Source organism: Saccostrea cucullata, unplaced genomic scaffold (genome assembly GCF_032062105.1).
Source record: "Saccostrea cucullata isolate Sc308-1 unplaced genomic scaffold, CSIRO_AGI_Scuc_v1 ctg1883, whole genome shotgun sequence".
In the NCBI taxonomy this organism is placed as follows: Eukaryota; Metazoa; Mollusca; class Bivalvia; order Ostreida; family Ostreidae; genus Saccostrea; species Saccostrea cuccullata.
Window position 1 is genome coordinate 129076 of NW_026920232.1, and position 14637 is coordinate 143712.

The 14637-nt window shown below is 31.6% G+C and overlaps 1 protein-coding gene across 1 annotated transcript; it reads left to right on the plus strand.

Annotated features, from left to right (window-relative positions):
- Positions 1–1353: 1353 nt before the first annotated feature.
- LOC134245458 (prostate stem cell antigen-like) lies at positions 1354–9666 on the plus strand. The gene is made up of 8 exons (XM_062727739.1): positions 1354–1426; positions 1775–1819; positions 2624–2703; positions 3205–3276; positions 3464–3590; positions 5106–5200; positions 5577–5675; positions 9571–9666. The coding sequence occupies exons 1-8, from the start codon at positions 1408–1410 to the stop codon at positions 9664–9666; spliced, it is 633 nt and encodes a 210-aa protein (XP_062583723.1). The 5' UTR covers positions 1354–1407.
- Positions 9667–14637: the final 4971 nt, after the last annotated feature.

Genomic DNA, 14637 nt, shown 5'->3' on the forward strand with positions numbered 1-14637 from the left:
TTACGGCATGATTAATAGATACGTGGTCACTAACCCTTAAAGTGATAAATACTGCATTTCCAACCTAAACAGAGCGGTTTTGATTTTTTCAAAAAATTTCAGGGCCAAATAAGGCACAACGTGGCTCTTGCTCTTTAGGAAATAGAACTTGATTATTTTATTATGATAAACTAAAATTCCTCAATCTACTTGTATGTTCTTCATTAAAATAATGTTTTCCATACATTCTCCTCTTTGGCTACTGATCCCACCTCTAATAATTTAGAGGTCCGTGTTTGCTATGCTCCTGATTTGTTTTGCTTGACTGTATATTGGACATTTGAGTTGTTGGTTATCTTGGTTATCTCTGTGTATGTCGTCGTTTTGGACACATGATTTGCTCACAATAATTTGCAACAGCACCGTTACGAAATGTTCAAAAACTGAACTTTTTTATCTAGTCTATACATGTACATGTATATGACTGTTAAATTAATATTTCGACTGTTCTTTATTCTGGCACCGAAGATTGCTCATGGTAGCAGCGTGTATTGATTTTAAAAATTCATGTTAAAATTTTGTAATTAATTAAAACAACAACACACCTTCAAAAAAATATTTCTAAAGATACATGTATATGTTATTTTTTCTGAAAGATCTGGGCTCGGTCTACAAAATTGAAGTACACCATCCTATGCCTATCGATACTTAGAGAAAGAAAAGGTACGGTTTGATCTTTATTGATCCCTATACATTTAATGTTCTGAAAAAGATGTGAAATTTGCTGGATTTTGAGTTGAGAAGATGAATACAATAAATCATTAGAGAATATGGCATGAAAGATGACTACAGTGTATTCGGGAAATTTGACGTCATTAATTTGTAACATCTCATGCAAAACAGCCTAAAAAATCTCCTACTTATGTGGTTATTTCCTTTGGAAAAAAGTATCCACAGCAATTACCCACTTCAATATATTAGGATATATTGTGTAAAACGGTTATGTAAATAAATATCTCAAATCTTTTTGGTCGAAGCATACTGAAAATTGGTGTCTTCTGCAATTTTTTAATAGAAAGTACGGGAAATGCACAAGTTCATGACATTACAATTACATACCATTTGTGAGGTCATATCGGAAAATGATTGGTATGATTTTATTGCATGGTATTTCAATAAATCAGAAAGGATTATTTTTAATTGTAACATTAGTTCAATATTTTAGAAAAATACAAGGCCAGCTTTGTATTGAAACCGTACCTTGTTCTTACATTACATCGTTGGAGGAGTGCCCATTCAAACTAATGACCTCAAATAGTGATTGTGCAGTAGTCGGCTGACAAAAATGATAAGGAACATATAAAAGATAAACGGCCTGTTGACTGTGAGGTGAATGTACGATTTTAACTACTTTGGATAGCCAAGACAATGGACCATTTCTTCAAAGGTATATGCTGAATATAATTATATACATTAATCATTTATTACTTTTATAATGACACATTTACTTTCTAACTTAAATGAATTATATATAACTATTTTGGACTAAAATATTTCCCATACTTAATTCTGGAGATTCTCTTGAAATGCATCTAAGAATAACATAGTTAAATATATTTTAGGTCAATTAAACTTTCTTTGTGCATACTGACCAATATTTTTCGTTGAAAATTGCTGTAAATTTATATGTAGTGGTTAGAAATATTTTTTTTGTATATGAAAATAATTTATGTAGTATGAATAATAAATATTACATAAAAATTATAGCACATAACCTTTTTCGTTTAATTTTCAGCGTCAATCGTCCTTATTTACATTTACATTCAACGGTGTACTGCAGGTAACACATATTTTTTTACATCTTACAGTACATTATAATATGATGTCTTTTTCAAAAAATTGTTTGATTGTGAATGGTTTGTTGAATGACTTACTATTATAAAAGAGTTTATATGCCACACCACCAACTCAAAAGCGGCAGGATTTCAGTTGAATTCCATGTACACATGTACGTGTTCAATCTCACAATCGCTGAACTATGACGCCCCAATTATGACGTCAAAGCCTATGATTTTGTAATACAAAAGGATATCTTTACTTTTTGCAAAAAATTGCAAGCATATGTCGCGTTTCTTATTCTATTTGATGAGGTCAATTCAAGGCAATCATATATATGATTGTTTTATTTTCACAGAATGTCATGGTTTGGTTAATCACACTTCCCTAACCATTTCTTCTTCAAAGACAATTATAATTCAAGGTTTTGGGGTTTCCAACTTTTGTTGAAATCAATTCTAAGAAAACTAATCGCCTGAACATCCAATTAGACCACATTACATATTTACATAGCCATTGCGTCAAAGCTATAGAAATGATAAGAGGCCACAACATATTATATTCGAATTTATCTACTCCTTGTCGTTTTGGCTTTTAATAAATGCATAAATGTAACCTTCTAAAAATGTATATAAGCTATATTCTTAAAATAGATAATTATAAGGTATTTGATGTCTTAAAGTATTCTCATGACAAAAGATAGGATATTTCTTTTCTTTTTTCTTTGGAAGTGTATGTCTCTTTTTAAAAAAAAAATATTATAAGTATATATTACTGTATATAATTCGTAACATGGTTTTAGTTTTAGAATCCTTACACTGTTTGTCTTGTACGGATACTGTATCCCCCCTCCACTGTCATCTCATCAGAAAATGTCCTGCTGGTGATGTAAGCATTTAAAAGTACTATGTAAAATAAAGTTACATCGTCACTTTTCCTTCAGATAAAGATAAAACTAAAAGAATTAAACCCCTTATTGTGTTGACGAAGTTGAAGTCCGTGATAACAATATTACTTACTAGCTAGATCTGAAAATGGTATATTCAGATAGGATTTAAACCATGCAGATATTAAAGCCAATTATTTTTCGCCTGTTTATGACTTTACTCATCTTTTAAGATGTATTAATAGATTGTGTTTGTTAACTTTTCCAATTTTTAAACTATTTTACGAAACAATTCGGAATGGATAGATTTTCTTTTGGACTTATAAATTTAACCTTCTCCAATGAATACATAATGATGAATAAACAATTTAATGTTTGGGTAACTAGAAAATGTCTTTAAGTTAAAAGTTTAAATTATATAGATCACAATGTTTTTTTGATAAAAGAAAAATGAACGACTTTTCAAGCAATTATGGTGGTTTATAGCTGTTTCTAATTAAAAGGTATGCTACATAGAACAATTTAGGACAATCAATGGAGAAAACCTTTACAATATGGGGTGCTACACAGAAAGGGTGAGTAGATCCATTTCTTAGTATTCCTGAGTAATTTACTCACAAATAAAATGTTTTGGACTTGAAATGTATAGGATTAACATATTACTTTGTTTCAAAATGAAATGACCTAATAATGGAGATATTTATGACAACAAATTCATGTAGACATTTCAAACATGTATGTTATTTTGTTGGTTAAATAAAGATTTGCCATGACCGTCAAATGAAAGCTAGAAAACGACAATCGTCACATGTGACCGGAAGTGAAAATCCACAGTGTGTACACTGCTGCAAATCTGATGCCTGTAATGTACAAGGTTGTCACTCTACAGGTAAATTGGTAAAAATAGTCATAAAAAGTAACTAAATGAGTTAAAGTTTATTTACCCTTAGAAAACCTTTCATTCGTACACAGTTATAGAACATGCATATACTACATTTAGCTAATAAAAAAGACAACGCCATTTCAGATAAATTCTTGAATGAAATTCGTTGTTTAAATATAATGTAGAACTTTTTTCTAAGGTAAATAGTAGGGATGTCAAAATTGTCAATAATTGATATTCGAATATTCGATAGTAGTATTCGAATATATTCGAATATTCGATAAAATAAATACATCTTGCATTATAATATGTCTATATCTTCACTCTTTTGTCAAGCAATATACGTTTTATGTCATTACTTTGGAATAAAATTTCATGTAGAGTTTTGTAAATGCACTTTAATTACATGTATATTCTTAAAATATTTTACAGAATATATGAAGAATTTACGTCCAAATTATAATAAAAAAAATCCCCCCGAAAATTCAAAAGATTCTTTTAATAAGTTCCAGATTAATTAATCATCTTACCAAAGTGTACACTGATAACCCTACAGATTTATACCACACAGAACAATTATCTAATGGAGAAACATTAAAGCAATTACTTTTAGCTAATTAATTTCCTGATAATGATTTTAAATGATGTATACGTAAACAAGGGATCCATGTGTGTTACTTAAAAATGTGTCCTTTCAATAATACAAATTAATTCTAAGTACCGGACACTGTTATACCTCTAATTAAATGATCAAATGAATAATTTTTAGCATTTTAAGAGATACTGTTATGGGTCAGAATTACCCTTAAATGCCAGCAAAGATCAATCACACAATTGAAACTTAACAATAATTTATTAACATCAATATATACAAATCATAAAGTACAAACTTAGCAAGAATCTAAAAATACATACATCAGAGTGTCCGTTGCTGCACACAATGTCCTAAGTATATCCCAGTCTCTTTATACACCTGTACATCAATGTTACTTATACGACAAATTATTTATGCATCGAATTGACAGGGTATTTATACAGTATCATAAATCTAGAATATTCTAGAAATTATTAAAACATGATATTACTGGAACAATCTGGACATACACAAAATTTAAGAATGTTCTAGATCAAATGACCGAACATGTTGACCACTCTGGAATGTTCAAGAAACTTAATGTTACTAATTATATACATAATGAAACAATACACATATCACAACAATACACTCTTTACACCTTTAAGGTAATCCAAGAGTGTCTTTTAATTTTGTTAAAATAAAATCTTATTGTTGTTCAACGATAAGAATTTGATTCAATTTCTGATAAAACTTCAGTTTTTGCCACATTTTTTTTTCCTTTTTGATGCTTGTATACTTAAAATCCGAATATTCGAATCATAAATTTATATTCGAATATCAACTCATCGAATGAATATTCGAATATTCGTTGACATCCCTAGTAAATAGACAACAAACAAAAACATTTAAACGAATACCGACATCAATTTGAATTTTGTTTTAAGGGTTTCCTCTTCAACGTGGACCTTTGTGTTTTAACTGCAAACAGAGCAGCAACCCGGAACTCTGTCGTTACGTCAAGGTTTGCGAGTTTGATCAGGTACCTATAACTTAATTATGTTTGATCACTTTGTAGAGTCATTTGTAAAGGGACAATAGAAGAAATGTTTTCATTGTCCAAATGCAGGCTTTCATTACTATTTAAATTTAGTAAATGCGTTACTTTTAATAAACACTGATTTTCTTCTGCCCTTATCAACTAAGACATAATTATAAGCTTACGACGAACTGTTTTAGTTTTTGAACTTTTGATTAAATCTATTTAATGATAAACATAATTGAACATATTTGAAATAGAGTTTTATAACTAAGTTTGATTGATAAATACAATCCCATTGAACCTTTAATGAAACTGTTTGACGTTCTCTGATATATATATTATGAAACGCCTTTTCATAAATATCTCTTTGTGATAGGTTTGTCATCTGCATGAAGAGGAGGAATTTGGAGACAAATTTTATGCATCGTCATGTTTACTTCAGAATGTAAGTGGATCTGATAAACACAACTTAAACGTTTGTCCGATAAACTCAAAAAGATGCTTCTTATACATAAATTTCATCAAATTGGAGTGAAAAATAAAAGATGTATTAAATTAAGTACGCTGTACTAATAGGTAAAAAAAGATAAAGGTAAAAGAAAGGATAAATGTTTGTTATAAAACAATGATATTTATGGAATAACAAGAAATCTACTTTTGTACCTCGAGTGTTTATTATTTATTCGAGTAATACACAGACTTTAGGCCAAGCCTGCAAATTAATATATTTTTATTTATTTTGTGTCCTTTTTTATGGTTTTTGTTTTGTTTTGGGGGTTATTTTTGTTGTCCAATGTTGAAAAAATTCTGCTTTCTTCTTGAAACTGAGCTGATTATGCAGTTTTCATGATCAATTAGGTCGAATTGGACATTCATTTTGGTTTAACAAAAAAAAAAAATCAAGAACCGCCATGTTCCCTGAAAGAAAGTTTGTTGGAAGTGAACCTTCCTTGGAATAGTTTATACATTGCTATGTCTCAGTCTCAGGGAGGCATAAGTTATTCCATATTTTATATTAAAGGTTAATTTAACATTCTTGCCCTTTTTCTTGATTGGATATTTTCCCACAACTTCTAGGGTAGATTAAACCAATAAAATTATATAAACACCCTCTGTGGCAACGCACTTTGAAAAAATTTACGCAGTTTGAAATTTTTTTTTCAAAGTGCATTATAATTGGGAAAAAATCAAGACACTTTGAAAAAAATTCAAAGTGCGTTAAATTTTTGACACATTCAACGCACTTTAAAAAAAATTCAAAGTGCGTTAAGAGTGTACATCAACATTCTTTAACATGTGGACATTTAACGCACTTTGAAAAAAAAATATGTATGAAACAAAAATTCTAGACTTGGAATTTAGTAATAGAGAGAATCAAAAAACGTTTTAATGTACATGTATTGATTTACCTTCATTGAAAACAAGGAGAAGATGAGTATATAGAAGGTCGCTCAGTCCAACTCTTTTTTTACTTATACATAGCCGTCAGTAGCAAATTGAAACTGGACCCCCCAAGGTACATGTAAGTCTCAATTTTTGATGCCTGTATTATGAATATCTTTGCAAAACATTTGGTTGACTAACCCCCCCCCCCCCACCACCAACCCCCCGCGGGCTCCGATGTCTATGTTTCACCCAAATATTTGTATTTACATAACTGGTGTGACGTTGAAAACTTTCAATAAATTTTAGTTTACATTAAATGCATGCAAGTGGAAAAAAAAATAAAGTACATTAAAACATTTAAGAGCGAAAGGATTTTCAAAGTATTAAAAAATCAAAATCACTCGCTTTCACATCCTGAAGTGAACTTATTACCAAAAAGTTATCCAACAGGTTCAATTATTTTCATACCTAAGATTTTCAAGTATATTGACCAAGCCATACATATTTTTTTCAAAGTGGGTTAATATGGTCGATATCAGCTCACTTTGAAAAGAAATTTCATTTTTTTCAAAGTGCGTTGATTTGGTCCCAAATTTAACGCACTTTGAAAATATTTTTCAAAGTGCGTAATTTTTCAAAGTGCTTTGTAACAACCCTCTTTTTTAATATTAAAAGAATAACATTTTCACTTTGTCCGTCTTACTGATAGTTTTTTTTCTTCTTTTAATTTGACTTTATCCTTTACATCTTAAGGCTTAGACCCATGAAGCCGTATCAAAAGATTCCTTTTTGAAAAGAAAACGAAATGATAATTATATCTTATTTTTAATAAAAATATATTTTAGAAATTCTATTTTGTTAAAGTATAAATACAATTTTATGTCTCATAAAATGATTTATATACAATCTTTTTTACATTGTTTTTGACAAATTTAGATTAAAATTTTTTGATTTTTAATGTAAAAAATTTAGATTAAAATTTGGATCGGGTTGTTATTGATTTTTAATTTGATTTTACGCAAACATGAGGTTAATTCGAGATTCCTCTGACTCTAACCCGCGCTTTTATATTATGACTTGTGCGGGGGAGAGTCAGAGCGGACTCCATATTGAAAACTGGGAATTTGGCGAAACTAACTGGTGTCGCGACTCTGCCTACCTTTTACAACTTTATTTCGCGGAGCTAACTCCCGAGACGCGAGAAATCAGTAAAATGATTATTATTCTACTTGTTAATCGTCATTACAATGATGCTACCGCCGTTTAAACGGTCCTATCACCGACAAATGAAGCTTATCACGTGAAAATATCATGTTTGGTGTTAATGCTGTTTTTAACCTAATTTTAGTATAGAAGTCGTTTTTGACAGTTGCTTTCATTATAAATAAATAAATGAAACATCATTATATTGTTTTATGTATTTTTTCACAACACTTTCACATTTTTCCGAAAGGTCCACACGTGTTTTGAGCACGTGTTACTTTGGAATTTTGTGTATTTGTGTGCTGACGTCATGCGCAAAAGAAGTCGAATGGCGAGGAGGCGACCTAATTCAAGTGATGCTTCATTTGTCGGTGATAGGACCGTTTAAACGGCGGTAGCATCATTGTAATGACGATTAACAAGTAGAATAATAATCCTTTTACTGATTTCTCGCGTCCCGGGAGTTAGCTCCGCGAAATAAAGTTATAAAAGGTAGGCAGAGTCGCGACACCAGTTAGTTTCGCCAAATTCACAGTTTTCAATATGGAGTCCGCTCTGACTCTCCCCCGCACAAGTCATAATATAAAAGCGGGGGTTAGAGTCAGAGGAATCTCGGATTAACATGAGGTTGGAATCAATTTAGAGAGATATTCAAATTTCTCTGATTTAAAGCTATATTTTCTACTCCTGTGACATCACCTCAGATGCGTTATCAGTTTGAACAGTTTGATGGATTGTGCAATTGTCTTAATCGATTTCGGATTATTACGCATGGAGGTAAAAACCTGATATCCCAAACCGCGCACTGTAGTGCAGATAGGTCAATCCTTCCTTGAAGAGTTGCTTTGTGTTTTTAACTGAATGAACCAGATTTCGATAATTCACGGCTACAGAAACATACATTTAAAATGTTAATATGAGCCAGGGGCGGTCTCAAGACCCGCGAGCTAGCCAGCTCAAGAGAATATTACTCGACTTTCAAGTTGGTCAGCAGACATCCATCCAAGTAGGCGACAGTGATTGACAATAATAAACTTTTACACCATTAATATCACCAGTTCACCAGCAATAATTAAATTTGGCACCACTGCAGTTTCTGGAACCCAGACATGAAATACTTGGCAAGTGATGGGGTTCACCTGAAGACAGCAGCTGCGACCACCGGTTCATGAAGAAGTACCTTCAGATCATAAAAAGTGCTGCCCTCCATGCCTCCCATCTGATTGGATGGGAAAATAATGATAAGTAGTACATTGAACATATGATGATTGTTATGCATCAGTGTTTTCCATTTATTTCAAAGTAAAGGATTAGAGATCACAAAATCTCTGTGGATCTTACAACAAATTGTTATTCTAAAGCGACAATTTTGTCATTTAAAGCGGTCAATTTACCTGATTGCCGGCTCTTAGGGAAAACACTGAATGCATGTGATAAAGATTCTGGCTAATGCCGCAATATGTCATGTCACATGTGATAAAGATTCTGGCTAATGCCGCAATATGTTATGTCACATGTTACACAAAAATATGACATTATATTAGTGCTTATTTAATTTCAACGTAAACCTCGACATGTCTCTGCACATTACGTTTCATGAATTAATAATTTGCTGTCAATGTCAGCACTTGTCAAAATTTTGGGAATCGCCAATGGATTCCATCATATTATGTGAAGGCTCCAATTTGTTTTTCTTAATCTTCCCAATATCCAATGAAGGTTGGGACGATTTGTTTATTTATTAAAAAATGGTTGCCTATCAATGTTTTTTGTATGTGAAGGCTCCAGCTGTTTTTGTCAGTGTCAGTACTGGTCAGTATGGGAATCGTCAATTGATTCCAATTGATGTTGGGAATCGTGAATTGATTCCAGTATGATTATGGGAATCGTCAATTGATTCCATCATATTATGTGTAGGCTACCGTTTGTTTTTCTTAATCGCCCAATATCTGATGAAGGTTGGGACGATCTGTTTCTTTATTTCAAAAAAGGAATTTGTTTTTCTTAATCTTCCCAATATCTAATGAAGGTTGGGAGGATCTGTTTATTTATTTATAAGTGGTTTGCCTATCAATGTCTTTTTGCATGTGACTATGTGAAGGCTCCAGTTTGTTTTTCTTAATCTTCCATGTATCTAATGAAGGTTGGAAGATCTTTTTATTTATTTATAAAAAAAAATGGGTTGCCTATCACTTTTATGTCACGGTTGTTGAATTTTATGATGACCATGATGAACTGACCTATTTTAAGCTGAGCCGACACTTGTATATGATAATAGATTGGCAACATGCATTGTGAAGAGTTCAATAACAAATGATAAAGATGAAAAATGTAAGCATGTTTGCTCCTATCTACCATGTGTTTATAGCTTGGTGGCAAAGAAAATTATTAATTCTATTATATTATCACCTATGGCAATTACAACTGCTTAGACTTATTGTAGAATAAAATGCCACCAAAAAAGAGGAAAATGTGATGGGTCCGAAGCCTCCCAAAAAGGTGAAGTTACGCAGTCAACCGGCTCAATTGCTCTCTGTGGATTCAGTTTGGGCAATTCGGTGGATTCCAGTTGATCATCGACTCAAGTGGCTGCTCCAAAAAATCAGCTGGCAGCAGCAAATCTTAGACAACAGCAACAGCCTTGACTCACAGCAATGCTTCTACAAACAAGATCGCTTCAGAGGCTGCACCACTGCACCGCAGACTTCTATTACATCTTCTACTGATTTGAATAGTTCCTATTTGGTAAACACCCTTATAACAGTTGCATTGCTTTTCCTTATAACAGTTGCATTGTTTTTCAGGTTTTCGGTGGCAGATACATTTAACAGTAACAACTAGATTCTGTCCCATTATCAGTAGACAAATAAAAAAATAAAAAACAAATAAATAAATAAATAAATAAAATCTTTAATGATCATTTCATTGACCTCAAAAGTTTACTTCTAAATTTAAAATAGAAAAATATTTCAATTCAGATAGAAAATAATGTTAATCATTAAATCCTCAGTCAACTAGTTTTAATTGTAATGGGAACCATTTCAGATGTTCGCTAAATGCTCCCCCAAGTTCCTTATGTCCTTCCTGGTGTCTTATTCCCGGCATGCTTCATAAAATAAGGCAATCTAGTATTTTAGTCATTTTAGGGTTTACACACACGCAAATACATGCACATACATAATGACCATATCAAAATGTTTACACTTTTAATGCATCCATTTTAAAAGCAATTCATCATAAATAATTGAAAATTGGCTATATTAAATATATTTGTCATTTTACTCATTTCGTGTTCTTGCAAGTGCATGTATGTGCAGATTTACCATGTCATTTGGTGAACACTATTAAAAGTGCTATTATATTCTGATTTTTAAATCATTTCATTCTCAAAACATACATATACATATAAATATATATAGATAATTTGGCGATATAATGTATTATCAGTAAATGAAGACATTTTGTGAAAAATAAGTTGTGCAATGTGACATTAATGAAAATGTATTACAGATTATATCTGAGAGGCACTTATGGCTAAGCTAGACATAGGAGATGATTTTAGAAATATCCCAAAGCACCTTCAGACTATCATTTAACAATCAATATTATTTGATAAATGTTAACCAATGGGTGCTAGTTCATCTTGTCAGTTTTGTTTAAGTTTTAAACAGGTCCTTGTAATGGTTTATGTTGGAATAAAAATCAGGCCAATATCTCAAAATGTCTCTCTGATGTTAGAAACTTCAAACGTTTACATTTGAGAGTATATTTTCCTCTAAAGAAACAAAAACTGTCTTCTCAATAACTTGTTTGACTATATATGGAATTGAGGTAGATTCTATTCCTATAGGAAGTAGATTATCTAAGACATGAGAACAAACTCATTAATATTAGACAAATGTTGAGAGGGATAGTCCAGGATAAATGTTCAAAATTTGCCTGTCAAGTGGTCACACCTGGTCGTGCATTGTTTGAGACTCTTTATAGATTTGACTCCTGAGTTCAATTGCAAACCAAACCATTACATAGAAAATCAACTGCTAAGGAACATGTTGAATTAAGGCAATGTAGCCTTTTAATATGGATCATTTTTGTGGCAAGTCAATATTGCATCTGACAGTATTAGTGATGTTCTTTACAGAAGCTACATTTATAAGTAGATAGATGCATCTGGTGCTTTGGGTTAAGAAACTGTATAAAGTTTAAAATGGTCTGCTAAATCTTAGTTACATATTCATATAGATTGTCAAATTTATCTTAAAGTTCTTCCAATCATTTTGCTAGTAGACATTTGGGTCCCATATTTCAACTATCAAAATTTGCCTTTTAGCTGATAATACAGCAGTTATACCTTCAAAACTCATAGTTTACTGTTTTATCTTCCATCTACAGAAAGAATTATTTGCAATTTTTAATTTTGTGAACCAAATACTCCTCTATGGTAGGAAAGTTGTCAAAAGAGCCCAGAGCTTCCAATCACAAAACCCATCTTAATGAATTAGTATCTGACTTATTTCACACTTTTCAAGAAGCAGATACAAGAACCAACTATCAGCAGTCTTCCTTTTGCCTTGAACATTTTTATGCACTTAGGCAAACTCGTTCCTATAAACAACACATACAACTCAAAAGTAATTCAAAGACAAGCCATAATATTTCTTTGATGATAATTCACTTTAGGTAACAAAGATATATTCCAAACTATGAATGATAGGCATCCAGTGATACTTACTTTAACAGCCAATGACTTAAAATGTCAATTTGTCCAGTTCATGCCTTAAAGGTATACATTACTTAACATAAACACACATCTAGTCCTTTATTCACCTTCAAGTCTGATGAACCAGTTAAGTACAGTTTTGTGGGATTCCAATCAAAACATGCAACATAAGTTTTCAACTGATTGCTTTACTTTGGTCATAGGTTTTGTGTTTGTACTGCTAGTGGCAGCTTAGAATGGTTTATCTGAAATTGTAATCCAACAACTCGGTCGTTGGCACTCAAAAGACGTTACATTAAAATAAATGCAGTCAGGTTTTAAATTCCACAATTGATGTTAAGAATTCTAAACTAAATGTTTCCCTTATACATGTACTGTCATTGACTATTGAAAGAGAGAAGTGAGCATATGGTTGTTTCTCTCCAGAATTTAATTAGGATCTGATAAACTTTTTACATCCAATTTCAGTGATTTAACATATAAATAAGTTCCAAACTAAATGTTCCCCTTAAACATGTACTGCCATCGACTATTGAAAGAGAGAAGTCAGCATATGGTTGTTTTTCTTCAGAATTGAAATAGGATCTAATAAACTTTTTACATCCATTTCAGTGATTAAATGTATAAATCAATTCCAAACTAAATGTTTCCCCTTATACATGTACTGCCATCGACTATCCAAAGAGAGAAGTCAGCATATGGTTGTTTTTGTTTTTTTTCTTCCAGAATTTAATTAGAATCTGATAAACTTTTTACATCCATTTCAGTAATTAAACATGTAAATCAAGTCTATTAGGCCAGCTAATGGTTGCTGTGATAAATTGTAAAATTTTAAAGCATCCTATAAAAAAAAAAAAAAACAAATTTAAACCTTCCGAGGTCAGCATTTATAATTAGCTGCTTAAATAAAATAGTACTTTGGTCAGTGATCTTGCAAAGTGTTTGCTTTGAAAATTACGTGCTAGTTAGATGCACATTTTTTACTCTTCATATTGGCCTTAAATTTGTGAGCTAATATACTTGAGGACAGCACCCAGCTGCTCATAAAATTTATGTATGTTAGTTGGAATTCAGCTTTAATTTTGGTCTTGAGAATTGTGTATCAGGTCAGCATATGTCTGTTTACAAAATTGTATCATGTCATGAGCTTAGAAGTTCAAAAATTTGTGTATCAGGTCAGCGAACAGCTGCTTATAAAAACTGTATGTTAGTTGGAACTCAGCAGGATTTTGTTCTAAATTTTGTGCATAAGTTCAGCATATGGATGTTCATAAAATATTAATTGTAAAAATGAGCTCATGTTGTTTATGAGGTAGCATATGGTCTCTTTTTTAGTCTCGTTAACCTTATGTTATTCACAAGTTTAGTAACCTTTGTCCTTTATATTTTGTTACTTATTCAGATATAACGTTGTGCTTATGTGGGTTATTAATGTTTATGCTTATTTAGTCCATACGGTTACATGATATTCAGTTCACAAAGTTATTATCTGTTAAAGAACACATGTTTGCTACAATTAATATTGAGCAGTATATAATTTATGAAATGCCTTTCCTTGGGTGGCGCTGCATGCTTCATGCAAGCATTTTGCATGCTGTGTGGCCTCTTTGTTTACGCCACCTTCTTGTTACACAAACTTGGTAATCATTATATAACAATAGCTGGGATAAGCACTAAGTCGCAATATATCATATCTAAGTTGAAACTAATCATTATTTGGCCTTATCCCAGCTATAATTTACATGATTGTATGTAATATTGTATATTTATGTGTTTTTGTTCACTTTCGTCATTTATCTGGTCAATAAATGACATTTTCACTCAACTCAAGTTCTCTTGTCTTCACTAGTTTTCAAGTAACAAGAACAAGCTACGGAAAGGCTTTTCATATTGTGAAAGTTACTTTTATTAGTGGAAAAGTTGTGGATATAAATACAATTTTATGTCTCATAAAATGATTTATATACAATCTTTTTTACATTGTTTTTGACAAATTTAGATTAAAATTGCAGTTGTTATTGATTTTTAATGTAAAAAGAGTGGGATCGACTGGATCGGGATCGAACTCATGTTTGGATCGGGTTCGGCTTGATCGGAATCGAGTGCTCAATTAATTTGATTTTACGCA